We start from the raw sequence: 26,076 nt of genomic DNA, 5'->3' as shown, positions 1-26,076 counted from the left end.
AGTGATGTTGTTGTATTCTTCTCATTGTATCCTATCAGGTGGCACATGATATTGATTTGTCCCATTGCTGGTATGGTTAACTTTGAACACAATTCAGATGGTGTTTGTGAAGTTTCCCCACTGTAAAGTGAATTTTTCTTTTCCTTCGTAATTAATAAACATTTTATAGAAAGGTACTTTGAGACTGTAAGATCCTTCCTCATCTTACTTTCACCCACAATTTTGGCATTCATTGATGTGTCTTGCCTGAATTCCTTCTATATTTATTAGTTGGACTTCTAAGAAAGAGGTTTCTTTTCTTTTTGTATATCTGCTTACTTATATCAGTGTGCATTCATGGATTCCATTGTATTCAGTAGGTTATAATCCATTACTTTCTTACTTATTTTGATGCTCAAATTGTTCCAGATTTGGTCAGTGGGAGCTCTTTCAAGGTGGCTCCTGTGTTCTTTGGGCATGTGCCCATCATTCTTTTGAGAACTTCTTTATTTTCTGGCACACGAGCATATTGAAAGCTCATCTTATTCTTTCCCTGACCCACCTTCACAATCTCCAGTGAGCCCTGAAAAGATGTATTTAGAAACCAAGACTTGGGCCTTAAGTTTGCTCATTGCTACTTAGGTTCTCTTAGTGGATACACACACACACATACACACAAACACATTTAAATATCTTTATTGATATATCTATATCCATATCTGTAAAACTGTATGTTTACAACCACTTTTTCAGTTCTAATTCAATGATCCAAGACCACAGGGTTCATCTGACCTTTTCCCCTTTCCATATTTATACCTTCCTTCTCTAGCACTAAAAATCTTGACTTTCTATCTGTAGCCAATCACCTAATTCCACTGGGCTTCTAACCTGCTCAGAAGCCCACCCTGTATGGGCCCCGATTCCCACTAAACTGCTTTCCTGCCCACTCCGACATCCACTTTGTGTGGGCCCTGACACCCATCATACTGCTTTCCTGCTGCAAAGAAAGGAAGGCAGCCATTACCATCACTTTTAACTGAACTTTCTGCATTGGCTGGTTATCTTGGCATCACAGGAACACAGTAGTGAATTGGTAGCAGTGTTATTAAAACAGCATATGGATAGTTTACTCAAATTCAATTAAGTATTGTATATACTGCACACATTTTATACTTAGATCTGTGTGTACATATTGCTGTACATAGGAATGGGTACACAGAACTATGGTTTACTGCCTTTTATGGGTGGTTTAGGGAGCTTTTCAAGGGAAAATTTGACCATAAGTGCTTCCTACCTTATAAGCTTACTTCAGAATGTAGCTCCTGCATAAAGTATGATTGCCACTGTGTGGCCTAAACTGTCTCAACATCTAGTCAAATTCTCCCTCTGGGAGAACACGTCACTTTGGTTTCCAAAACTAAAGCTGAGAGGATCAGAAGCTGATTCTAGATCTTACTTACTTACTACTGGCTTATTCAGGGAAAATGATATAGTTTGTGTTTGTTAGTTCATTACTTCTAAAATGTAGAAATGCTTTCAACAAGTACTCTGATGCCACGTCTCTAGGCCAGAGCTAGGGGAAGGGCAGGGTCTTGGCTATAGGACCAACTCCAGTAGGATGGCTCACTGAGGCCACACATAGGAGCCCAAGCTGAAGAGCACCCTCCCTAGGCATGGAGGCCAAAGAGTGCTGGGCAGGGAGGAGAAGAGAAGCCTTAAATCAGAGAGAGAAGTAATAGGGGCCAAGAAGCTGCTGACAAATACTGAATGGAGCATTCGTTCATTCAACATGTACTTATTAAGAATGCAATATATTCCAGAGACTTTGCTTGCTTTGCAGAGACATAAATGAATATACATGTCTTCTACCCTGAAGAAGCTTTAATTCTAGTAGAAGAGAGTCATGCCAACAGTTGAAATACAGGATAGCTCAGAAGTCTTGCTACAGTTTTTAGATTTGTGGATTTTGCTAGCTCTTGCTATATTATTTTCCATAAAGTTTATACCAATTTATAATTATAAAGTTGGAAAGTAATTTCTAAATACTACTTTTAAAACCCATTTCATACAATATATTATGTCTAAAGGCACAGTTTAAGAAGGATTTAGATAAGAATTTTGACTTTCCTAGGATATTACCTCCCCACAACCCTGCCCTGAGCTGTTAAATAAGTACTGTACCAAGGAAGAGGATAATGGTTTTCTGAGAAGAAGAAAACACAGTGCCCAGTGGCTGTATTTTTCTATATCTTGATGGTCCTGGACTGGATTCCAAAGGATATGAAAATTATCTTTCAGTTAAAGCATCTTTCAGTTAAATTGTTATTTTGTTTACTGTTCATTATCTATAATATTTTTGAATGGCTATTGGGTAAATGAAGGGTATTCAGTTTGCTTCAAGTTGTCTGGACTTTACAAAATCAGGTGATAATTTCAGAAGACATTTCTCCCCAGGAGATTATGTGACTGCCAGAAACCTATTCTGAAGATTAGGAAGAAATTATAGATTCCTCTTAAGTGGTTATCAATAAATAAGAAATGATGTCTGTGACATTTACCATCTGCAGAATTTGATTTTTTAAAATGGGATTTGGCTCTTTCCCCTTTACTTTTACATATTTTGTTGTATATTAGTGAGCCTTCTCTTAGAGTCACTTCTCTTTGCTGACACACTTTCAGTTCTATAGAGTTTGTGGGCAAAAGGTATTAGAAAAACAAATAAATCACCATGAGGTGCTATATATTACCTTTGCAAATAATTGCTTGGGCAAGAGCTCTAGACTAATAAATGAGGGCATGTGTATAATTTAGAATGTTTTTCTTTTTAGAACCAATTGCCTGGGAATTGAAAAATTCAAAGTGCTTTTTCATGGTGTTATTGTTTGAATTAATTAAGAAAAATTTCACTTCATTTGGACCTGTTTCTGTCTTCTCAATTTGTCCTCCTGAGGAAGAACTGGAGAGTGTGGCACTTTGGGAAAAATTTAATTAAGTCAGCTCACCATGGAACACTAGAAGATAAAATTCCTCAGGCCTGATCCTTTTTGGAATTGTAGAAACTGACAGGAGGTGAAGATCTGCAGCCTCCCCCGACCCCCAGGTCTGCAGAACAGAAGCTCCCCTCTCCAGCAGGCAGGGATAGGAAGGCTGGTAAGTGATGCTGAGGTGGGGACCACAGTTCGTTCTCTTCTTTTAATGCCATTTCAATTTGCTAATATGTATAAGGTGTGTCAGGAGCATTAACATTTTGAGCCTTAGGCAATCAGATCTGAGGGCTCATTCTGTTCAATTCATAATATGGATTATATTTTATAGTGTTGCTGGGACTTGATTATTTGCACATCCTAGAAGGTTAGCTCCTGCTCTGAACATTTAGAAGTGAACTGCTATAGAACTCTGAACATTAAACAGAGATTTACTATAGGTAAATCTCATAGAAATAAAGAAATGATCCTATAATCATGGTTTTAGAATTACATATTTGGATGACTATCACATCACAGTTTAATTTGGCTATCATGGCAAGCACTGAAAATGAAAGAGTAACACAGAGAACTATTTGTGTACCTTGGAACACTGCAGCTTAGCCTAGTGACTAATCATACACTTTTATTCAGACCATATGGAAACACAGTATACCTCTTTCTTCTATTTATATCTAGCTCCATATCTTTTGAGGTAGATATAGATAAACAAAGACAATACACCATACACCCAAATAAGACATGATGATCACAGAAAGTATTTGTAAACATTAATGTTAACTTGTGGACATATATTGATTTTAAATACATCCTTTACTTTAAATAGCTTTGATTTTCTGTCTAGAAGACAAAAGAGAACATTAATAGCTATCACTTACTAAGTTTACCTAGTTGAATGTTAGCGCCTCTAAAAATGAGACTAAAAAAAGTAAATATTCATTACTTTTTCACACTGGAAGATTAAAGGAATAAATAATCCTTTGAAACTGAAAATGAGATTCTCAGAAATGTCAAGAAAATATTTTGCTCAGTCTTACTTTAAGAGGAAGTGAATAGAGATCACAAAAGCCTTTTGACATTAAAGTGAAAGGCTGTTGTTACATAATATAACCCAATTAATTAGGATCTGCTTAATTTGGAATCTGTAACAGAGAAGATATGAAATGTGTTTTGCTGCTTTGTAACTTGTTGTAAAAAACCCATCTATTTAAAATGAATACAATAAAAATGAAGAGAGGCTAAAATTCATCCTTGGAGTTAAACTGTGTGGCAAATGGAGGTACCACTTACTTAAATATAGTGCAGCCCCTACCTTGCCAACAGTAGCACGTGTGTCCAAGGAATCTTGTGGATGGCACTATACAGCAGTTTATTCAACTTAAACTGAAGGAAGACACACCTTTATTATTAACAAGCTGAAGCTGAAGCTTAAGTGGAAAAATGGTTGCAAGTTTTCATGGTCCCCAGATTAGAAAGTCCTTTAGCTAGGGTTTTTTGGGGTTTTTTTTGTTTGTTTGTTTGTTTTGATTAAACTCTAAGAACACTGACTTGTTCAATGGTAGCTGTGCAAAGGTTAAATGGAAAAAAAAAAAGGTTAAATGGACTATAGATTGAATGTTGTCATTCTAAGGCACCTTTTGCTCCTGTACCAAATCCACTGGAAACTAAATGTGTATCAGAATATGTCATGGAGAAATTCAAATATCAAAGGGTACAAAAATTAATAATTAAAAAGCATTTCCTGAATTGGAAAACACAACTTATTACTTTTAGAGACAAAGCATAAGACTTGTTCAAGTTAAAAATGACTAGGGAGTTGAATTCTAAGGTTTTCGCAGCCTTACATACTGATAGCGTTTGGCTGCTTTGGTTCTATACTAAGATTTTAGCAAGCCTATAACAACACTTAAAATTTTTTTTGTTCTTGGTGTGCTTCCATCATAGATAACTGATAGCTTATAACATTCAGGTTAGAGGTCAAATCTGAGCTGAGGCCTTATTACACATCCAAGGAAAATTACTCTTTGAATAACACATGGTACAACCTTCTACTCCTAACAGGGAAGGAAGAGTTCAGATACGGACATTTACACTTTCAAAGCGACCAGACTGTACATGATTTTCACTTGCTCTGAAATGACGCCATAAATGCAATTTAGAGATTTATTTTTTCATCATACCACAAAAAAACTTAGCAATAAATTCTAAAATGTTTAGGTGTTTTAAAGAGGAGAAACTATTCTTTTTTGTTTAGCTATTCAAAAGCTTTTTATAGCATCTCCAATATATGGAGTGTTAGGGAATATATAACACATTTCCTGTGTGTCTCTAATAAAAGAAAGCTTTCGACATACTATACTGACTTTTTCCTTATTTCCTTATAACTGCAGCATCATAAAAAATAAACTGAGTAAGGTAACTCAATGCAAATTCAATCTGGTGTTAGAAGTAAGCTGCAAACAAGACTAAATCAGATATGTGAGTTTTTTCTTAACAGGATTAAACAGTGTTTCAAATAACCCAGAATCAATTCTCATAGGACACTATTGTAGAAATGATGATACTGAGTTAAGAAAACATTTTTCTTATGGAAAAAAATCACAAGTCAGAGCTTGCCACTTATGTTATCCAAGATAACTTTGGTGATTATCCTGTAAATGAACATTGATTTTTGTGTAGACTCCAATATTTCCAATCTCTGAGAAACAGTTTTGGTGTCTGGAATGGCCAATTGCAGAATTACGGCAAATATCTTCTAGTGAAGTGGTTGCTTCTCTGAGAAAACAAAGAAATTGCTTCACAGCTGAGTTTTACCACACTACTTTCTAAGACTAGCTTTTTTTTTTTTTTCCACACACACACACTGTATTTTATTTTTACAAGAGATAGATAGACTGACACCAAGCATTGTACATGGATGACCACAACAAAAGCAACAATGATTGCAATTACCAAACATGAAACACACTTATACTATGTAAGACTAGCTTTGACACAGTAGAGGAAAAGAAAAAAAAAACCCAAACTCAAAACCCTATACTGTATATTTATCGTTACTGGCTAACCCACAAGGTGGCACTAAAGAGAAAAGTGACAAAATGAAGATCACAAGCAACTTCTATACTAAATCAATTCTATTATGAGAATTAAACCTATTTTATGACATGATCATCCAAGTTTTAATATGCTAGTAACTCAAAACATTCATATTCACATTCGTTGCTTTTTTCCTACAGACTGTTTTGGAGTAAAAAAAAAGTTTCATTTAATCAAGCAGCCAATTATATTTTCAAAAGACTTAGTAGTTTGAATATTTTTGTGTAGTTCTTTTGTGGGGAATTTTTTTTTCCAGATGCAGACTTCACAACCATTGTGTGGTTATAAATTATGACCATTTTTAAAATGTTTTGTATAGTGCCTAGCACTTAACATAAATGTTAAAAAAGACCGATTTAACACTATAATATTTATAGTAAAATGATGTATTTAGACTTTTAACAAGCATACCTTGTTTTATTGTGCTTCACTTTATTGTGCTTCACAGATACTGCGTTTTTTACAAATGGAAGGTTAGTGGCAACCCTGAGTCTATCAGTGCCATGTTTCCAAAAGCATTTGCTTATTTTGTGCCTCTGCGTCACATTTTGCTAATCCTCACAATATTTCAAACTTTTTCATTATTATGATATTTTTATGGTGACCTGTGATCAGTGATATTTGATGTTACTGCTGCAAAAAGATTACGACTCGCTGAAGGCTCAGATGATGGTTAGCAATTTTTAGCGATAAAATATTTTTAAAGTATGTATTTTTGTAGACATAATGCTATTGCACTTAATATACTACAGTTGAGTGTAAACATAAGTTTTATGTGCACTGGGAAACCAAAAAAATTGTGTGATTTGCTATATTGTGATATTTGCTCTTTTTCGGTAGTCTGGAAACGAACCTGCAATATCTCTGAGGTATGCTTGTTTTTGTAGTAATAGCATATAAATAATTTTTTTAAACCACCAAGAATAAGGCATTTTAGCCAAAGTCTAATTGTTTGAATTCCAAAAATAATTCCTGGATCCCCAAATACATATTTCACCTAACTTTCGAGGCACCTGGAGAATACTTCCTGGATGTGAATGGGGAAATGTCCTCAGAAAACCACATACAGAGAAAGAAAAAATGGTATGACATTGGTGTAGCCTTAATATATAATCCAGAAAGTAAAGAGGCATGGAGTATCCTTAGTTATAGTGCCATGTGGTGGAAAGAACTGGGTCTTCTCTAGCAAACACCTCTGGTTATGAGCAAGAAGGAGGTATAGATCCCAGAAGAGGCTATTCTTCAGTTCATGATTAAGAGATAATGTTATTCATGCACAGGCCTAAAACTTAAAAGGAAATACTATGATTTGGTTTTTTTTTTTTCCCTTGGTTTCAAAGTAGGAATTCAATGAGTTGAAAAACAATGCAATTTTAATTTTTACAGTTATTGTGTAATATACATACTATAGAGCTTGTGAAATATTTTCTAACAGAAGATGTACTTCTTACTCAGAAATGAGTGCATCTTTGACTAGAATACTGACTCATTAAAACTATGTATTACGTATTTTATATTATTAAAAATAAAAAATACTGTAGGTCAAGATCAGCTTTCAAAAACTCATGTACAGGTACATGACCTCAAGATTAGTGACATTTCATTATCTAAAAGAGAAAAACTTCACCCTATTTATCTTTATTTCTTTATCAACCCATTTACAATGATCATTTGCCACTCAAATTTTAAAAAACTATTGTAATTACCTCATTTAATGAGTTAATTTTATTTTATTTTTTATTTCATTCTTAAATTGAGATTTAATTGACACATAACATTGTATGTTTAAGGTGTACAATGTGTTGATTTGATACATTTGTATATTGTAATATGATTACCACTGTAGCATTAGCTAACACCTCTGTCACTACACATAATTATCATTTCATCTTGTGAGAACATTTAAGATCTAGTCTCTTAGCAACTTTGTGGTATATAATACACTATGTAATTACCTCACTTAAAGAGCTATACACATTTATATATCAAACAAATGTCTGTGTATGTTTAGTGATGCAGGTTTTAAGAGATAATATGTTTTATTATTAAATGGAAGAAGGGTGAATAAATGAATGGAAAAGGGAAAAAAATTGGATTAGAACATACATATGGAAGAAATACAACAGGATACTTTATGTCTTTATGTGACTTTAATAACTATATAAGTGTACATTTGAAGCAGACACTTTTCATGGTTTGAAAGAGGTGAGGCGCTATTCTAATCATGCAAGTTTGAATTGTCACATAAGCCTGGGTCAAAGATACATTTATTAATGCCTTCAAGAGGTAGGATTTCTAAGGCATATAAATTGCTTGTTCTGCAGAATGAAAATAAACTACAGTCAACCTCAACTACTTCATTCTCAATCAAGGATGAATAATGCTCTCCTTTTTTCTTTCTATCATTACTTTATAAAATTATAATTATTATTCTGCTCAGGGTCATACTACCTTTTCTCTATTCATTTCATTTAATAAACACTCACATAGCACTTATGTGCCAGGCACTGTACCCTCCAATGATGGGGGAACCACAACTGTTTGATTCAATGCTATACCTCCAGCACTCTGCCTGGAACTGACTTCATAATTTATGCAGCAAATATCAATTATGCAATTGGATAGTTTACATCTGGCTTACCTTTCAGGAAGTACTATGGCATAATGGTTAAGTGTGTAGATGATGGAGTCTGGAATTCTGGCTCTACTAATTAAATGACTTTGGGCAGGGTATTTCATCTCTCTGAGCCTATGCTTCCTCATTTGTCAAATGGGGGAAATAACAGCATTGACCTGATGGGGTTATTTTCATGATTAAATAAGATGACATAAAGTGCTTAGACAAATACTTGGTGCAAGGTAAGCCCTTGAAAAATCTTAGTTATTGTTGTTGTTATTATTATTATTATTTTCTTCCTGCCATATATATCTAGAAACATGGATTTGAACAACTTAAATTCATGGCAAAAACTATATTGGGTGTATATACTATTTCTATTTCTTGAGCTACTAGACAAGTTGACTAGTTCAACAGAAACATCTCTGGAAAGTTACCCAGTTTCTATTCTGATTTTAGGATTTGGTTTATGTTATGTTTGTAGGTTTCATGAATAAACTGTAAACATTTCCATGATGCATTCTTTGCCTTTTTATGAAGCTTTCTTACTGAGATCATAAACCAAAAAGCCCACAGTGAACACCGAAGAGTTTTAACCTAGCATTAGAACCCCCAAATAACAATACAACTTTTTTGAGATCCTAATTCTCTCCTCTCTGGATATAACATTTAATTATAGAACTGGGAATAGTACTATGTATATTTGATTATGCTTTTCCTTATATTTGCCATCTAGAGAGGCCCTTTTTATGTTGTAATACTTGTTCTGTTTTAGCATAATTATGAGACTTTACTAGGTCTAAGAACATGTAGTAATACATTAATAGGTTAGGGAATATTTTCCCTTTAAAACAACTTTATAATTTCAGATTTTTATGTGAGTAAAGAAGACATAATCACATTTAGATATGATATCAATTCAGATGAATCTTTTTAAATAAACAGAAGTCAGATAGCTAACAGTTAAATCAAGGTGTTAATTGTAGTTAGCAAACTGTAGACATTATGGAATTGCACTGTCTCAATTATGGCTAATTTTAAACAGTCCTCTTTCCATCATTAAGCTCTTGAGGAAGGTTCTATCTAGAAGGGTATTTCTTTCTTTTTTTTTTTAAATTAATAGTAATCTTTTATTTATTTATTTATTTTTATATTTATTTTTGGCTGTGTTGGGTCTTCGTTTCTGTGCGAGGGCTTTCTCTAGTTGCGGCAAGCGGGGGCCACTCTTCATCGCGGTGCGCGGGCCTCTTCACTATCGTGGCCTCTCGTTGCGGAGCACAGGCTCCAGACGCGCAGGCTCAGTAGTTGTGGCTCACGGGCCTAGTTGCTCCGCGGCATGTGGGATCTTCCCAGACCAGGGCTCGAACCCGTGTGCCCTGCATTAGCAGGCAGATTCTCAACCACTGCGCCACCAGGGAAGCCCTAGAAGGGTATTTCTTAATGTTACCCTTTAACAATGTCAACAGATGCAGTGGTCAAATGGTATGAAATTTTGAAATTATGTATTATAAAATATTAGAAGTGTGCAATATTGTGAGTTTCCCCAAATTAAAAATTTCATCAAGTTATTACCATCTCAAATTTCGAACTGCTTTTAGTGTCACAGGGCAGCACCACTTTAGCTGGTGAACAGAGATTCCCACCATTCACTGTCAGCATTGGTCTCCGGTTGTGTGGGGTCTTCAGGGACACTTCCCTCTCATAAAATAGATCAGTCCTGTTTCCCCTGCCAGAGTAGCAGGGGCTGTTTTCTTTTCTCCATATGCTTTTGCTGGTACAGGGTATTTTTACGAAGTCTCTTTACCCATTAAACTTTGAGTTTTGAATTGATTTTTTTTGGCTTCTCAATGGAGAATATTAATTAAAAATCCCTGACAGCATAAAGAGACTGTTGTATTAGCTTTGGAATTTCTTTTACAGAATTTGAGAACTGAAAGAGATCTCGGAGGTTACCTAGTCTATTTAACTTCTGTACATGAACCCATCAAGAAACTGAGTCAGGTAAGTAGGTTAGGATAATGCAGGGAGGTGAGGGCAGATTTGTATCTAGTTCTTTCTCCTGAGCCAAGCTGTTTCTGAAAGTGAAGTGCTAATCACACTTGAAGGGGCTGAGTATCAAAGGACACTTCAGTTGTGCCTCTTCCTACAAACCAGTGGGAAGAGAAAAAAAGCAGTTCAAGTGTCAACAATCAAAGAGTAAAGCCTCTGAAGCCAGCACATTCACTGAAAATAGTTCAGTTTGATTAGTCATAGGACTTAGGTGTAGATTTAATTAATAACTTCTGTTTGGCCTTATGGATATTAAACATTCAGACTCTTTTCACTTTTACAAGCACCTAAATCAAATATGGCCACAAAATGGCTTTAAAGACATTTATTAGCTAAAGAAAATAATCATAAATTCTCCCAATAATAAACGTGTTTCTGAGAGGAGCATCAAGCACTTTGGAAAGTCTTACTCCCCTGCATGGCTCTAGCATTGACAAAGTCAAAGTCTCTCCGATTTAGTCATCTACACGCTGAAGGCAACTTCTTTATAGGAATACTAGTGAATCATCTCTTTAAGATTTTTGTTAGGTACACCATCTGAAATTTTCCCTTTTTTTTGTTTTGGTTTGAGGAGGGTAGAATAGACATTCTCTAAAAAATAAAATTAAAAAGTTATTATACCAAAGTACTTGCTTCTTAGAGGTACATTATGTACTTTCAGATATTAACAAAAGAAAAACTCACTGGGACCCTTCTGTAACATTGATATGAGAGGAAGAAATATTTACCCACTTGACCTTGATATTGAGTTTATTGGCTAAATTTGCATTTTAGGGGAATCAGTGTTTTAATAAGTTGTGTTCACTCCAGGTTAATAAGCTTGTGTCCACTCCACTTAGGTCTCAAAAATAACCCATCCACTAATTTAATCATAGCCGGTAGAGACTTTACTAATTGGTAAATATATTTTAATTCTGAAATCTTAGAGAGTTGCCTTGTAGAAATTTTCAAAAGTACACGGATAAAATACAAAGAACAGAAAAAAGCCTTCTTTGAATCTTTTCTTGACTAATATCATTTTAGAGAAAGGTCTTAAAGATCCTTTAGTGGGTAACCTCTTCATTTAAGTAATGGTTCTCAGACTTCTGGGGGGTGGTTCCAGATCCCTCTTATAATGCAAGTGAGTTGAATCCATGGACTTTAGATCAATAATCCTGAACTGCTGGATTAGTACCCTAAGGTCAGAGAAGTTTGGTGAGCTGCTAAGAGTCACACAGCTCTTTTTGCCTGCCTATATTGTTTCCTGATTCTGTGAAAACAAACTAACAAACTGCGACTCCTCAACTCTTAAAATGTATATAGGCAGATATATATGGACAGCAAGAGCACAGAGATTTAAAAACAGAGCATAAAAAAGTAACTTGAACAGAATGTGGCATTTCCCTTGGTCTGTTGCTAACGGCCCACATACAACATGCTTAAGAAAAAAAAAAAACAAAAAACAAAAAAACAAAACACCCTGGCACTTCGTTTTGTCATCATTTAAAAATGATTCAGGGTATATGCCCAGTAGTGGGATTGCTGGGTCATATGGTAGTTCTATTTTTAGTTTTTTAAGGAACCTCCATACTGTTCTCCATAGTGGCTGTATCAATTTACATTCCCACCAACAGTGCAGGAGGGTTCCTTTTTCTCCAAAAGACCCAGACGTAGAGAACGGACTTGAGGGCACAGGGGGGTAGGGGAAGCTGGGACGAAGTGAGAGAGTAGCATTGACATATATACACTACCAAATGTAAAATGGATGGCTAATGGGAAGCTGCTGCATAGTACAGGGAGATTAACTCGATGCTTTGTGACGACCTAGAGGGATGGGATAGGGAGGGTGGGAGGGAGGCTTAAGAGGGAGGAGATATGGGGAGATGTATATATATATATATATATATATATATATATATATATATATATGTATATATATATATATATACACATATATATACATATACACATATAGCCGATTCACTTTGTTGTACAGCAGAAACTAACGCAACATTGTAAAGCATTTACACTCCAATAAAGATACGAAAAAAAATGATTCAAATGGACATTTAGAATGTATGGCATTGGGAATGTATCCCATCTGGGGATAGATGGCAAAGAGCTTCACTGAACATAGGGCTGTGTTTTCAGTAGTTTTCGGGCTGAAGTTGGTGCATATTTTGGGCTCTTGTCTTTGGTCATGCTTTTAAAGCTAAACACAATACCTTAATGTATATTTTCAGGACTCCAAAGCCGGTGGCATTAAACATTCCTTTTTGTAAGAAAATAATTAGGGACATGATTTTCTTTTAATGCCTTCAGGATTTGAAGATGTGAAAGAAATGTGTAAAAAGGAATTACTTCATTCTCTTTTTATTCTGCACTTTTTAAAATTGATTCTGAAGCCCATCACATTTTGTTTCATTAAAAACTAGAGACTCCTGCCTGTGAGCTGTTACCTTTGGAGTGGCTGTTTTCTGAATATTGTTCCAATTAGAGTTCTTCACCCAAATTCTATGGGCTGGATACCCCATATACTCATACATACTCTGCACTATAATTTAAAGCTTCTACAAACTTAGACAAGAATCCATAACCAGCCAATGGTATATGAATCTGTTTTGATGAACCTGCTGTCAGTGGACACTTCCTATTGATAACTGTTCTAAAAAAGTTTAAACGATTTTCATGATAACACTGAAAACAGCAAAAAAAAAAAAAAAAAAAAGTAATTGTGGCTAGGTGAAGTGAAAAACTGACCGATCACGGAATATACTTGTTCACTGTTCTCATTCTAAAGTAATGGGGCTCATGTCCTCAGCTTTTCTCAGTCTCAAGTTTGTGGTCCCGAATATTACACTTTAGGTATTAGATTTTAATCATTTCCTCAATCTAAAAACAGGAATTTTTCGATGGGAAAAAACCCATCTCTATTCTTTAGCCTTGACTTCCGGAGGATTCTAATGTTTCCTTGCTAACCCTTATTTTAATACTGCACACCTGGACACAGCACACAGTATAATATACGTAGTCAGGCTTGGGAGAATTTATTTCAATTTACATACAATCCTCCAAATCCTCTGGCGAGCTTGATGTGAAACCTGAGACAGCTATGTCTCCCCAGCCGGATCTTCCTTTGCTTCTTGGCGTCAATAGCCAAAGGCTCCAGCGATGCCTCAGGGGAAGCGCGGTGGGGCTAAAGAGTCCGGAAGAGGGGTGACTGCGGGGCTTGTTGCGCTGACGATTTACAGGGTACTTCGTGCACGCGGCTCAGCTACCCCCTCTACGGCTGTGTGTGTCTGGTGTGACAGAGCGGAGAAAAGCTCTCTAATCTCCCAGCGCCTGCCTCTGCCGCTCAGCCGCTCCCCTCCCTCCCGCCTTCCCAGTCTCCTCGCGCTCTCTCGCTCGCTCCTTTGCCTTTCTCGGGGAGTTTCAGTCCCTGAATGCAGCCAGAGTAGCTCTGGCAATCTAGACCTGGAGCCTGTGTGTACACGCTCACGCACACACGCGCGCACACACGCACACTCACTCGCACACACGCACTCAGGTTCTCCGCACGGGGATACACAGCAAACCCGGAGCTTCATCTACCTGAAGGGGATGGCCCGGCCGGACACTTCCTGCTCACTTGTCATCTCCGCAGGTCAGAGCAACGTCGGAACTAGGGAGGCTCGCCGTCCGCTGTGCAGCCTCACGCTGTATGCCGCCACCTCTGCTTAAAGTGTCCAGGCTGGAGGAGAAGGCTTCTCCAGGACAGATTTCCGGCGCAGCTCTGCGGCCCTGGCACTTCACTGGGCTGGTTCACCCCGGTCTCTTCCTCTCGGCCATCCTCTCGTCCCCGCCTGCGGGGTGCATGGCTCGGGCGCCTCCGCTGCTGCCGCCGCCGCCACTGCTGCTGCGAGCACATCCCGCCCAGAGGACTGAACGCCGCCGCTGGAGTGGGGAGAGAAAGCGGCAGCCCTAACTTCCTTCTCCATCGCTCCCTGTACTTGCCAGCCGAGGACCCGCGGGAAGGCTCCCGCGGAAAGCCAGGCGAAAGCTCGGCGCAGGGGACTGCGAGCTAGAAGCCGCAGGCGCACAGGGGCGGGGGCAGCACGTGCCCCTGAGCCCGGCGTCCGCCGGAGAAGTAGCGCGCGTTGGGGCTAGCGAGACGCTTTCCAAGTTGGGCGCGTCCCAGAGCTCGCCGCCCCGCGCCTCCGCCGCCCGTGTCCGGAGAGAGGCGGGGCTGATGGGAGGCGCCGAGGTTGCTGTCGCCTACGGCCAGAGCCCGTCTTAAAAGAAGCCGGGCCAGTCTCCCCAGGGTCCCAGCTGGAGTCGCGCCCTCCGCCCGCGTGCGCTCTCTGATGCCTGAGCTGGCGGTGGCCCGGGTGGGCCGCCCGCGGGGGGTGCCGGAGGGGGCGGGGGAGGAGCAGGAGGCGGCGTGATGGCCCTGGACGGCGAGCGGGGGGAACAAGAGGAGGAGAAGAAAAAGAAGAAGAAGAAAAAGAAGAGGAAGAAGAAGAAGGAGGAGGAGGCGGGGGCTAAGAAGAGCAGCTCACCCTTCGCGGCCACGATGGGGGAGAACGACGCCGCGCTGCGGGCCAGCGGCAGGGGCCTCTCGGACCCGTGGGCGGACTCCATGGGGGTGCGACCCCGCACCACCGAGCGCCACATCACTGTGCACAGGCGGCTAGTGCTGGCCTTCGCTGTGTCCATCGTGGCGCTGCTCGCGGTCACCATGCTCGCGGTGCTGCTCAGCTTGCGCTTCGACGAGTGTGGGGCGAGCTTACCGCCCGGCGCCGACGGCGGCCCCGCCGGCTTCCCGGCGCGCGGCGGCAACGAAAGCCTTCCGGGTTCGGCCCGGCGCAACCACCATGCTGGCGGAGACTCCTCGCAGCCCGGGGCAGGCGGGGAGGCCAACCCTGAGACCCCGTCCGCCCGGCCGCCGTCGGAGGAGGCGCGGGAGCCGTGGCAGCCGTGGACTCAGCTGCGCCTGTCGGGCCACCTCAAGCCGCTGCACTACAATCTGATGCTCACCGCCTTCATGGAGAACTTCACCTTCTCCGGGGAGGTCAACGTGGAGATCGCGTGCCGGAACGCCACTCGCTACGTCGTGCTGCACGCCTCCCGTGTGGCGGTCGAGAAGGTGCAGGTGGCCGAGGACCGGGTAGCCGGGGCGGTCCCGGTGGCCGGCTTTTTCCTCTACCCGCCAACCCAGGTCTTGGTGGTGGTGCTGAATAGGACCCTGGACGCGCAGAGGAATTACAATCTGAAGATCATCTACAACGCCTTGATCGAGAACGAGCTCCTGGGCTTCTTCCGCAGCTCCTACGTGCTCCACGGGGAGAGAAGGTACGGAGGGAGGCGGTGCCCGGCACCGCCCCACCCAGCCAGGCTGTTCGAAACCGCTGGGCAGCCGGCCACCCAGGGACCGGGCTAGCTTCGGGTACCCGGGAAGCGAGGGATGGGGGAAGGAAGCGAAGGTGAGGCATGGCCATCACCCAGAACTCTCGGGGTCTCCCAGGTGCCTGGGCTCTCCCTGCGGCCAACTCCACAAACTCACTCACCAGTGCCAAATGCCACTCCTCTTCCAGGCTGGGACCCCCTGCCCCGTCAAAGTTCCTTAGCCAGCCTGGGACACACAGCATTTTTTTTTTTTTTTTTAAGGGTAGTGTGTAATCTGAGCGACGTCGGGCCACGGTGACATCAAAAGCCTGCCTAGTTACCATCGAGGGAAAATTCGTGAGCCCCAGAGGCAGGGCAAGATCCTTCCCTCCCCCACCATGCCCGTTTCCGGAAGGCACAGAGTATTGGATAGGCTCTGGCTCCATGAAGTTTTACAGAACTGGAAGTTGAGATTCTGGGCAGTAAGAGCCAGTCCCAGAGTAAGGGCAGGTGGGTGGTGGTGCTGGCGGCTGCCATGGCCAGTGCCAGCGAGAAATGTTCTTGCCGGTGCTGCCAGCTCTCTCCTAACACAGAGTGACTCCAGTTTGTTCACGAGTTACTGCCTCTGGAAATGACTCCAGCGGTGAAAGGGGGAAAGCTAACCGTCAGTCTCAAATGCCTTGTTAGTGAGTGCCTTTGATGCTTTTTAGATTTGGGCAGTATTCTGTTTCTTCTTATCTTTTTTTTTTTTTTTTTTTTTTGAGAGGCTGTGGGGCTTTCCATCACTTGTTTAGAGCTTAGACTTCAGAGTCCAACAGAACTGGGTTCAAATCTCAGCTGCAACTCTACTTGTGGTGAAGGCTTGAGGAAGCTGATTAAGCTAAGTCACCAATTCCTGACAATAACAGCCTCTAGTGCTTAATGAGCATCCTGTATTAACTCAATCTTACAAGAAGCCCATGAGATAGATGCTATCAACACTCCCTATTGTACAGATGGGGAAATGGAGGCACCAAGAAGTCGAGTAACTTGTAACATCGTGAGCCAGCAAAGCAGGTTTTAGACTCAGGCAGTTTGGCTGCAGAACCTATACTTTTAGTTTTAACTTGGGGAAATAATAATAATAATATCCGCATAGGATTGTTGCAGGTGTCCACGAGTAAATGCATTGAAAAGCCCTTCACTCTGTACTTGGCACATAGAGTGCCCACTCATGTTATGAGTGTCCTGTGGTATAAGCTCTCAAACATGTTGTTGAATGAATAAACAAGTGATTCTTGCTTTTTTGCCCTAGCTCATTGCATTTAAAATAACTTTGATTAATTAAATGGCTGTAGGGCCAGGGAATAACCAAAATGAACTTAAAAATGAAATCAACAACCTTAGGAGTGGAGGCAGGTTGGAGATTAGTAATGATGCCACTGGCAGAGCCTCCCCTGTTCTCAAGAGAGTCTCACAACAGCAGAAAACTTGGGATCAGAGCAGTCCAGGGCTCCTGAGGTCAGCAGGTTTGGCAGTGGAGAGCTGGGACTCAAACTTTGGTTTTCTGATCCCTAGACCAGGGCTTATGATGTCTGGAAACTCTCAGAAGAAGCTGATATAGCATAAGAGATTAGGGAAATTTCAGTGTGTTATAAGAGAACACAAAAGTGTTAGTATTTATAGAGTCCTGTGGTGTAGCCTCATCTAAATAAATTGTCCGGTGCTTTAGTGGTTGTATGATAATTGAAGTCTCCTATAAGTGAATGTATAAATTATTCACTTTCAAACTCCTAAGATCAGATGTGGATAATTTAAACCCCCTCCCACCACTTTCTCTGACATATTCTAAAGAATACAGATTAAAAGGATTAAAAAGAAAATCCACGATCATATCAAATTTGGGGGAAAAGCATAGAAGGCACATTTGCATGTTATGTCAAAATGTCAATAGTGGGAGTTGCATATCATTACTGATAAATCTTGCTGTGGTGAAATAAATACTTCCAGAAAGTCCTGGTTTTTGAGCCATGCCAAAATATATTTGGTGGAACTGAGCTTGTTTTGGTCAGTGCTTTCAAACGAACAGGACTCTTAAAAAGACCAGATGTTCCTGCTTGACCCATAACTGATTTCTTGTACCCTAGTGCATATTTGTATTCAAACTATCTCGTTCAGTTTTCCCCAAAGATGGTTGAGAGTTTAACCTAGTGCACATGTGGCTAAACTCTGCATCGCAATAATTGTGCAGGATTTGCTGTTTCTGGAGATCCCAGGATGATTTTATTTCTAAACAGCCTCTTAGAGAAAGTACTTGTTCCTCTTTTTTCCCCTTCATTCCAAAAGGACATAAATGCAAACTCTAAATTTTCATTTGATTAGTGATTAAATATCTTGGTCTTTAGTTAGTCAGAATTTTTGCCAATTTATCAGATAATTTCTGGAATGAAAATAAATATTTAATCTGGCAATGGGGAGTCACAATGAGCAACCTGAAATATTTAAAAAGAGCTATACTACCATTCAGTCCACCTTACTTAGTCTATGTGGAAACAACTTGTTAATAATCAATCTGATTCTTTGACTCACTCCTCAGAGGTCTGAGAGATGTAATTTGGGTCAGGCAGGAAAATTAGACTTCACTATGTGCTGTATGTCTTTGACCCTTTGAAGGTTCCCTGGTTTTGTTCTATAGGGAAGACTTACCTCTCCTGGTTCCCATATTACAATAAAGGTTGGAAGACAAGCTCCCAGTTAGAACCCAAGGCTTCTCCACTTGAGGCACATCTTTTATTCTCAGTTAATCATTTGGCTAAAGGGAAATTCACCACTTGTTGAATATTGCAAATAAATTCTCTTAAATTTGAAATGCTTACACACAGCAGTAAGTTACCTCTGTTAGGCAGAATATATACTCCCTTTTCCCTCAGGTAGGTGGGCAGCAGGCAGACGCGGAGGGTGTGTATTCATGCCATAATATCCTACAGTAGAATATGCTTGCTTAGAATTAGGCAAAATCTTCATTTACCTGAAGTAATTGCCACTTTGGGGCAGCCAGATGGCGAGCATACCCGTGTTCAAAGTAGGGTACCTTAATTTAGATCCAGATGGCCGGATTGAACGAGGAAATTTACCCAAAGTAAATGAACATTTTATTCACTTTCAAAAGGGAAACTGTTTTTCTGTGACAAACTTTGGGTCTGTGACATGCCACAGTGACAGAAGACAGGATGAAAAAAGGAGGTCTTTTTCTGTCAAGGGTTATTTAGAGAGAAACCATGATCTCCAAGTAAAATGAGAAGATAAAATTGTGGTTCTCAAAGAGAATTGCCAGAAACTCCTTTGCAAAAATCTTGTGGAGAGCATAGAGGATTTTATGGGTAGTCATTGAGCATTTGTGGTATTAGCATACATGGTTTGGTGCCTTGTACTTTTTCTGGAGTGAATTAATAATCATGGTATTTAATAAAAACAAGAAAACCACCGTGTTGTTTTTATGTTGAAAGCAGCCCCATTTCTCCACTTACTCTGCTGAGGAGATATCTTTACATGAGCAAGTTGGACTAAATGGCTTTTTGCCCTTCTAAAGAGGGCTCTGAACTGAAAAATCTGGGAGAATGGTTTGTTTCTTTGAAAACTTTTTATATGATTCCTTAATGGACTTAGCTCATTGTTTTCTTGTCACTGCACACATAACCATATGGCCAAACTGAGTCCAGTGTTGGATTTTGGTCACAATTCAAAATGCCACCAGTAAACTAAATCTAGAAACTATTGGGGGAAAGAAACTTTTAACCATTTAATAATCACTTATTCAGGGAGGAAAATCCATACAATTGGTGTTTGTCTTGCTGTGCTTTTGATCACCTTGGATAGTAATAAAGTATACCTTATTTATGAAAGAGTTAAATTAATTTGCCTGTATTTTTATTTATTCAAAACAACTCTAAACAGGGCCTATATGCTCTGGATCTCTTTCAAGCAAAGATAGACCTGTGACTGGTTTCCCTGTGTTGGATCTGCGTAACATATTTATTTCCTCAAATCAGTTTTTGCCACTGTGTATGTGGATGGGCTTGAGACAACAGTACAAGGCAACAGTTTAGGTTTGCTTGAGGATGATGATGACATTTGGACAATATTTATCTCTTTAAGAATAGGACTCACTTCTTTAAGCATGGCTTTAAAGAATGGTATAAAAAGAGTGAAGAAGAAATAGCCTACCTTTAACACATAAGTGTTTGACAGTCTGTAAAGAAGGGTATCCCTCCGTAACCCAGGCTCATCCTCCTACCCACCAGCCATGATCATCACCTTATCGTCCTTTTAATTCTTTGTGTCTCCTTTACATCCTTTCAAACTTACAGTAGTGGCTGGGTTCTTCCAGAGTTTCTCAAAGACCCATGCAATCCTGCTTTTTGCCACTAGAGAGTGGCTGCTCTCTCCAACAGAATTTTGCTACATAGGATTTGAGAGAATATAAAGATGCAAAACACTTCTTGCCCTTCCTAGTTCTTTGGACAATCTGAAATGATTCACAAACAGGCACAGCTGGATGGTGGTGAGTGGGCTGTGAGAGTGAAATAAGACTGACAAGATCTTACTGAGTGGGGCTGAATTGAGGTGGAGGGTCCCAGGCTCCCCACTCCTGCCCTCCTTGCCCCCAGGTGTGCCTTCTCAGTCTCTGAATAAACAAGGGGCCCCAGGGTTTAAGGAGCTCTGGCAACAGTTGTGCAGGGACAGGGGAGAATGGATTCCTCCCAGTGCAGACCTGTGTTGATTTGCCGGGTGAAGTTTTAGTTTAATTATTCGGATCTTTCCTCATGACTACACACTCAAAAAAAAAAAAAAAATCATAGGATGGAAAAAGAATGAAGTTGTAAAATTGCCACTGTTGGTTACTTTTTATCTCTTTAAGAATAAGGGAGCCACTTTTAGTTGTGTTGCTGGGTGGAAAGGTGTGTGTGTGTGTGTGTGTGTGTGTGTGTATGTTCAGGGACTCTGGAACCAGACTGCCTCGATTTATGTCTTGACTCTGCCGTTTATTAGCTTTATGACCTTGGCCAAGTTTCCTAAATGTTCTGCGTCTGGTATTCTTATCTGGAAAATGGGGACAATGATATCCTCTTTCATGGGGTTATTTGTGAGGATTACATGAGTTAAGTAATAAAGCACTTAGAATGTGTGACAACTGGTAAGCACGTTTGTGGGTATGAAATATGATTATATTGTTATATGACTGGACATCTACTCTTCGAGCTGGTACAAGGTCATTTAGGCTCAGTGTTGTTGCCTTAGGTTTCCCCTTACTAGCAAGACAGTGGGAAATGGTCACTGTGGACATCCCTTCCACTGCTGTTTGTTTTGTCCCCCTAAGCAGAGTTCAAAAGATGGGGGAGAGGAAGAAGCAGAGCCCTTCCACAGTGAAGAAGGAAGAGAAGAGAAAGGCTGTGGTATTTCACAGCTAGAGAAACTCCATGCTTGGTCCAGACACTGAGATGGAGAGGGTTGAGGGAGTGGGAAGAGAGTGTGAAACAAAAGGAACTCACAACTCTGATTATGGCCCTGCTCTCTGTCAGCAGTAAGAAAAGAAAAAACCAGCTACCAAAGGGTCAGGAGGGTGCCCTCCTTGTCACTGGAAGCTAGTACAGGAAAAGAAAAGCTCCCAGTACCAAGGGAAAGGCAGCACATCAGTCGTTAGATACTGTTTTCAAGACTTTGAGTTCCACCAGTAGTAGTACTTTATAATACTTACATAATACTTTTTCTCTTTCCACTATTAAACAAATGAATCGCAGACACTAGTTTATTTATTCTTATGAAAACCTAATATTATGGCACAGGAAAGTAATTTTAGTGCATTCGTAATACTCTTCATCAATGGTGATCAAGTACTCAGTGCTCATTTTCGATAACAGTATTTAGTGCATAAAAATGAAAACAATTATGAATTTTATGCTCTGTTTTTATAACACGATTATTCACATGTGCACCACTTCCTACATACATTTTGCTGGCATTATTGCATTATGTTTTTAGTTTACTAGAATGGTTATTTAAAAAACAATAGACTACATGCTTGCTTATAGCACTGAATATTCAGCAGGAACACTTCTCTTCTGAAATGGCAGAGTTTTACTGACTCATTGAAGTGCATAAAAACACACAGTCTAAACAACGACCCATTTTGGCTTAAAATGTTTTGTCATTGAGTAATAATTTGCATTTTGATTAACAACCTTAACTTTAAATGGGACGTGTAACTTCCATGATCTTGTAACTTTGTTCAGTTTCTGAAAACAGTAGAATAGTAGCTGGATGACCCACTGGATCACTTCTTTCGATCTTGGGAGTTTTTATTACCAATTTTAAACTATTGCAACCGTAGGCAAATTGCAGTTGCAATAGAAGCAAGTTCAAAGAGCAATTTTCACTGTGCTGTATGTGTGGTCTGCATAGATGTGGCCAAAATGGAAACTTCTCAAAAACGCCTTGCCATTTTTGAGGTTCTCTTGGTTTTGGTGGGCTCCTCAATGAAACATGAATCAATCTGAATGCTAGCAGTGTTATGCAAATGTTTGTTTCTTCTGCATATTTTAACTTTATGAAAAGGCAAACAAAATAATGGAACAGAAATTGTATCATATACTGTAATTTGTTGGCAATATCAACCAACGTTAATGCATTACTTCTGCTGAATCTTATAATGACTTGACACAAGTAGCTTGCCTAGTGAACTTCCACAGAAATAAGAAGAAATCAATTCTCTGTATCCTTAAGAGGCAACATAGAGCTTTAAGCTCTACTTCTTAGCTCAACCAAAATGTCAAATAGACAAGTTGTTAAGAAGTCAAGTAATTTATTTTAGATGGAAGAGGATTAAAATACATGTATATTATTCATATTTTTCTGGTTATGCTAAAGTGACATTCTTGGAATAACACTTCCAGGATGTCACTTTTGGAGGTGGAATTTTTTTATGATAATAGAGGGATTCCTTAAAAGATAAAAATGATTTTGTTTGAGAAAGCAGGAGAAGAATAGACAACAAAATGCTTTTCCCCATTACCTTCGGCCTCCTGCTGTTTTATTTTACTTCTGGCTGTATTTACATAGGTATTTCACATCCTTACTCTATATTAAAATGTTCTCTATTTTTAATTAATTTTTTGTATTTTTTTCTACCTGGTGTACTGCTACCACCTCAAACTCCACCTCAAATTTGCTCAAAAACCAAACTCATTATTTTCTGCTCCAAATCCCTTTCTCTAGAGGTCTCTGGCGTTTTAACCGACGGTAAGCAGGCAAGAAGTCTCACTTCCGCCAATTGAAGGCAACCATAAAATATATGCAGCGAAGACAAGATTATGTTTTTGAAATCCAACAGACACTGTTGCTTGTTGGGGGCACTGAGCCTGAAACTGGCTCTCTCTGTTAGAAAGGAGACTATCAAGGGTGAGAGAGGTGTTCGAGGTAGACGGGCAATACTGGGCTCCGAGAAAATCGGAACCTGGAAGAGAGCGGACAGGGTGCGACCTTAATATGTGAGTAAAAACTTTTTTAAAGGTTTATTTCTGTGCTACCAGTAGTCAATTGGCTCACTTCTCCATCTGTCTGTGATCCTTACTACCCAGGAATTTACGCTTCCTCCTTCATAAAGCCTTCCTTCAGTTCTTAAGACGGGTGGTTCTCAGAGGGGTCAGTTTTGCCTCCCACGGGATGTCTGCGATGTCCGGAGACGTTTCGGTTGCCACAACGGGGGAGAGGGGGTGCTACTGGCATCTAGTGGTAGAAGCCAGGAATGCTGCTAAGCCCAAGATGGCCCCGACAAAGAATAGTTATTCACCCTCGTATGTCAGTAGTGTCGAGAATTCCACCACTGAATCGCCAATACTTACATTAAAAAAAAAAAAATCAGTAGTGCCGAGGTTGAGAAACCTTGCTTTGGAAGATGTAATTTCTTCATGCATTTTCCCTCGTTGTCGTGGCTTTTTGTACGATACCTGTTTAGGCATATGTTTTATTTATTTTATCAGAGTATAAACTCTTTGAGGGAAGGAAGCATATCTAGTTATCGTTTTCTCCCCAGTATTGAACACTCAAAAATGGTGACGAAGAGAAGCAAATGCATTATAGATCTCGTAGCAAAAAGCCGTTTAGCAGTAACGTAATTTAATATTTTAAAAACATCTCATCAAATTCAGGGAATATTTTATTTTTAATTTTTGTTCAGTTATAGGATCTCAAGCTTGGAAAAGACCCTAAGTGTAATCTAGCCCAACTGCTCTTCTTTTCCAAGGGGCTTGTTTTGATTTGCTAAATACTGAATTGAAATTCAGTTGCAATCGTCCTCAGGTGCCAGACTGTGAAATTGGTATTTCCTCATTTAGACATTATCAAATATATGCGGCCCTCAGTGCATAGATATATACTGTGTGTAGGAATTCATTAAGAATATTAATTGCAGAAAAAGTCACTAGATGATCTTTATAGTTCCTTTCAACTCTGAGAATTGGCGATTTAAATTGCTAGCCTTACTAACATATTTACTTACTATATGAGGCAAAAAGAGACTTGAGCACAACATGATTCTTCTGCATAAATATTTGGTTTATTAATTTCTCATTAGCCCAGAGGTATTTAGATCTTCTACATCTAATAAATTCCTACCCTTTAATTAATACCAAAGACACCTTTGATTTTTTACTTAATGACTAATACATTCTAAGTACAGCCTCTCTGTTGAACTCTTGCAGAACTTTCCCCTAGTATTATTAGTTGTTTCTTATGTATTATATATATTTCCCTTTTCAGGTAGATTGCAAAGACCTTAAGGACAAAAATGGTTATATCTTTTAAAAAAGAAATCCTACCACACACCTAATAGAGTGAAAATCACACTTAGCAGACAATATGTATTTGCTCAATGAATGGAATTAGATTTCTCAGATACTTGAACGTTAAAAGGGAACACTTTTCCTCGTACATTAAATTCCATAGGTATCTTTTAAATAGCCTCAGTAGAGAAATATGAAGCTCAGTGGACATTTTAATAAGAAAGATAAGATTCAAGAACATATGTAAGACAAAAGCATGTGAAAATTGTAAATGGGTGCATCTTAATTAAAAGTTACTGACACTCCGTTAAGCAAGAACTATATTACTATCAGTAGAAAATAGGAAAAATATTACCAAGATGCCTGCAAGTTTGGAAAGAAGAACCTTTATTACCAATAGTCAAATTAAAACATTGTTTATAAATTATGGCTAAAGATGAATTTTACTGTTTTTGAGATACAATTACCTTTTACTCAGACACAGAAAATGTGAATTCTAGACCCAGCTTTGCACTAATTGCCTGTGTAACTTTGGATAAATCACTTAACCCTACTGGAACTACTTTTTCATTTTAGGAATTTATGAGAGCTGGACAATTTGTTTCTAAGATTGCTTCCAACTTTAACCTTATATTTTTCTGAAGATTTATAGTTAAAACTTCTTTCCTATACATTACCCCATTTTATCATCTCGACAGTTTTGTAAGGGAGGCCTAGAAAATATTGTTTTCCTTCTACTAATGAAAAAATAGACTCAGGTAGTTAAGTGATTTATCCAAGCCTGGTATGCAGCAGCCCAGTACTATTTCAAGATAATTCTCAATTCCCCTCTCTCAGAGTAAATATACAATTAATCTTTAAAATGTCTTATTTTTCTCTGTTTCAAAACTAAACTTTTGAAAAGTAAGCCCTCAATAATGCATGTAAGCTTCATAATTTTAAAAAAGTATAAACATTTACATTTCATGGTTTGAGCCAGGGGTAGCCAGTAAGATTCAATACACATGTCAACACCTACTGATTGGTAGTAACTGCCTGAAGTGCTATGCTGAGAATAATTTTAAGGCCAAGTTTTGGCTCAGCGGGAAAGCGTGCCATGTGAGATTAACCATGAACACTGTGAATGATGGAGAGGGGAGGGGTGGCAGAACTACTATGGGGGAAAGAGCCTTTTAAAGAAATGACTTGTAGC

The 26,076-nt window shown here is 39.4% G+C and overlaps 1 protein-coding gene and 1 long non-coding RNA gene across 2 annotated transcripts in view; one reads left to right on the top strand and one right to left on the bottom strand.

Moving 5' to 3' along the window:
• LOC130709275 (uncharacterized) overlaps nt 1-14,829 on the bottom strand; it is a 41,724-nt gene extending 26,895 nt beyond the window's left edge. The window contains exon 1 of the long non-coding RNA XR_009009798.1: nt 14,296-14,829. This is a non-coding gene — a long non-coding RNA (uncharacterized LOC130709275). The remainder of the gene's footprint in view (nt 1-14,295) is intronic.
• A 140-nt stretch (nt 14,830-14,969) lies between these two features.
• The window catches only part of TRHDE (thyrotropin releasing hormone degrading enzyme), a 412,025-nt gene continuing 400,918 nt past the window's right edge, over nt 14,970-26,076 (top strand). Inside the window, exon 1 of the mRNA XM_007195005.2 lies at nt 14,970-16,035. Within this exon, the coding sequence (XP_007195067.2) occupies nt 15,128-16,035 (908 nt within the window). The 5' untranslated portion in view covers nt 14,970-15,127. The remainder of the gene's footprint in view (nt 16,036-26,076) is intronic.

The sequence above is a fragment of the Balaenoptera acutorostrata genome, chromosome 11 (assembly GCF_949987535.1).
Source record: "Balaenoptera acutorostrata chromosome 11, mBalAcu1.1, whole genome shotgun sequence".
NCBI classification, from domain to species: Eukaryota; Metazoa; Chordata; class Mammalia; order Artiodactyla; family Balaenopteridae; genus Balaenoptera; species Balaenoptera acutorostrata.
The sequence above is the reverse complement of the archived record's forward strand: the minus strand, read 5'-3'. Positions and strand labels throughout refer to the sequence as shown.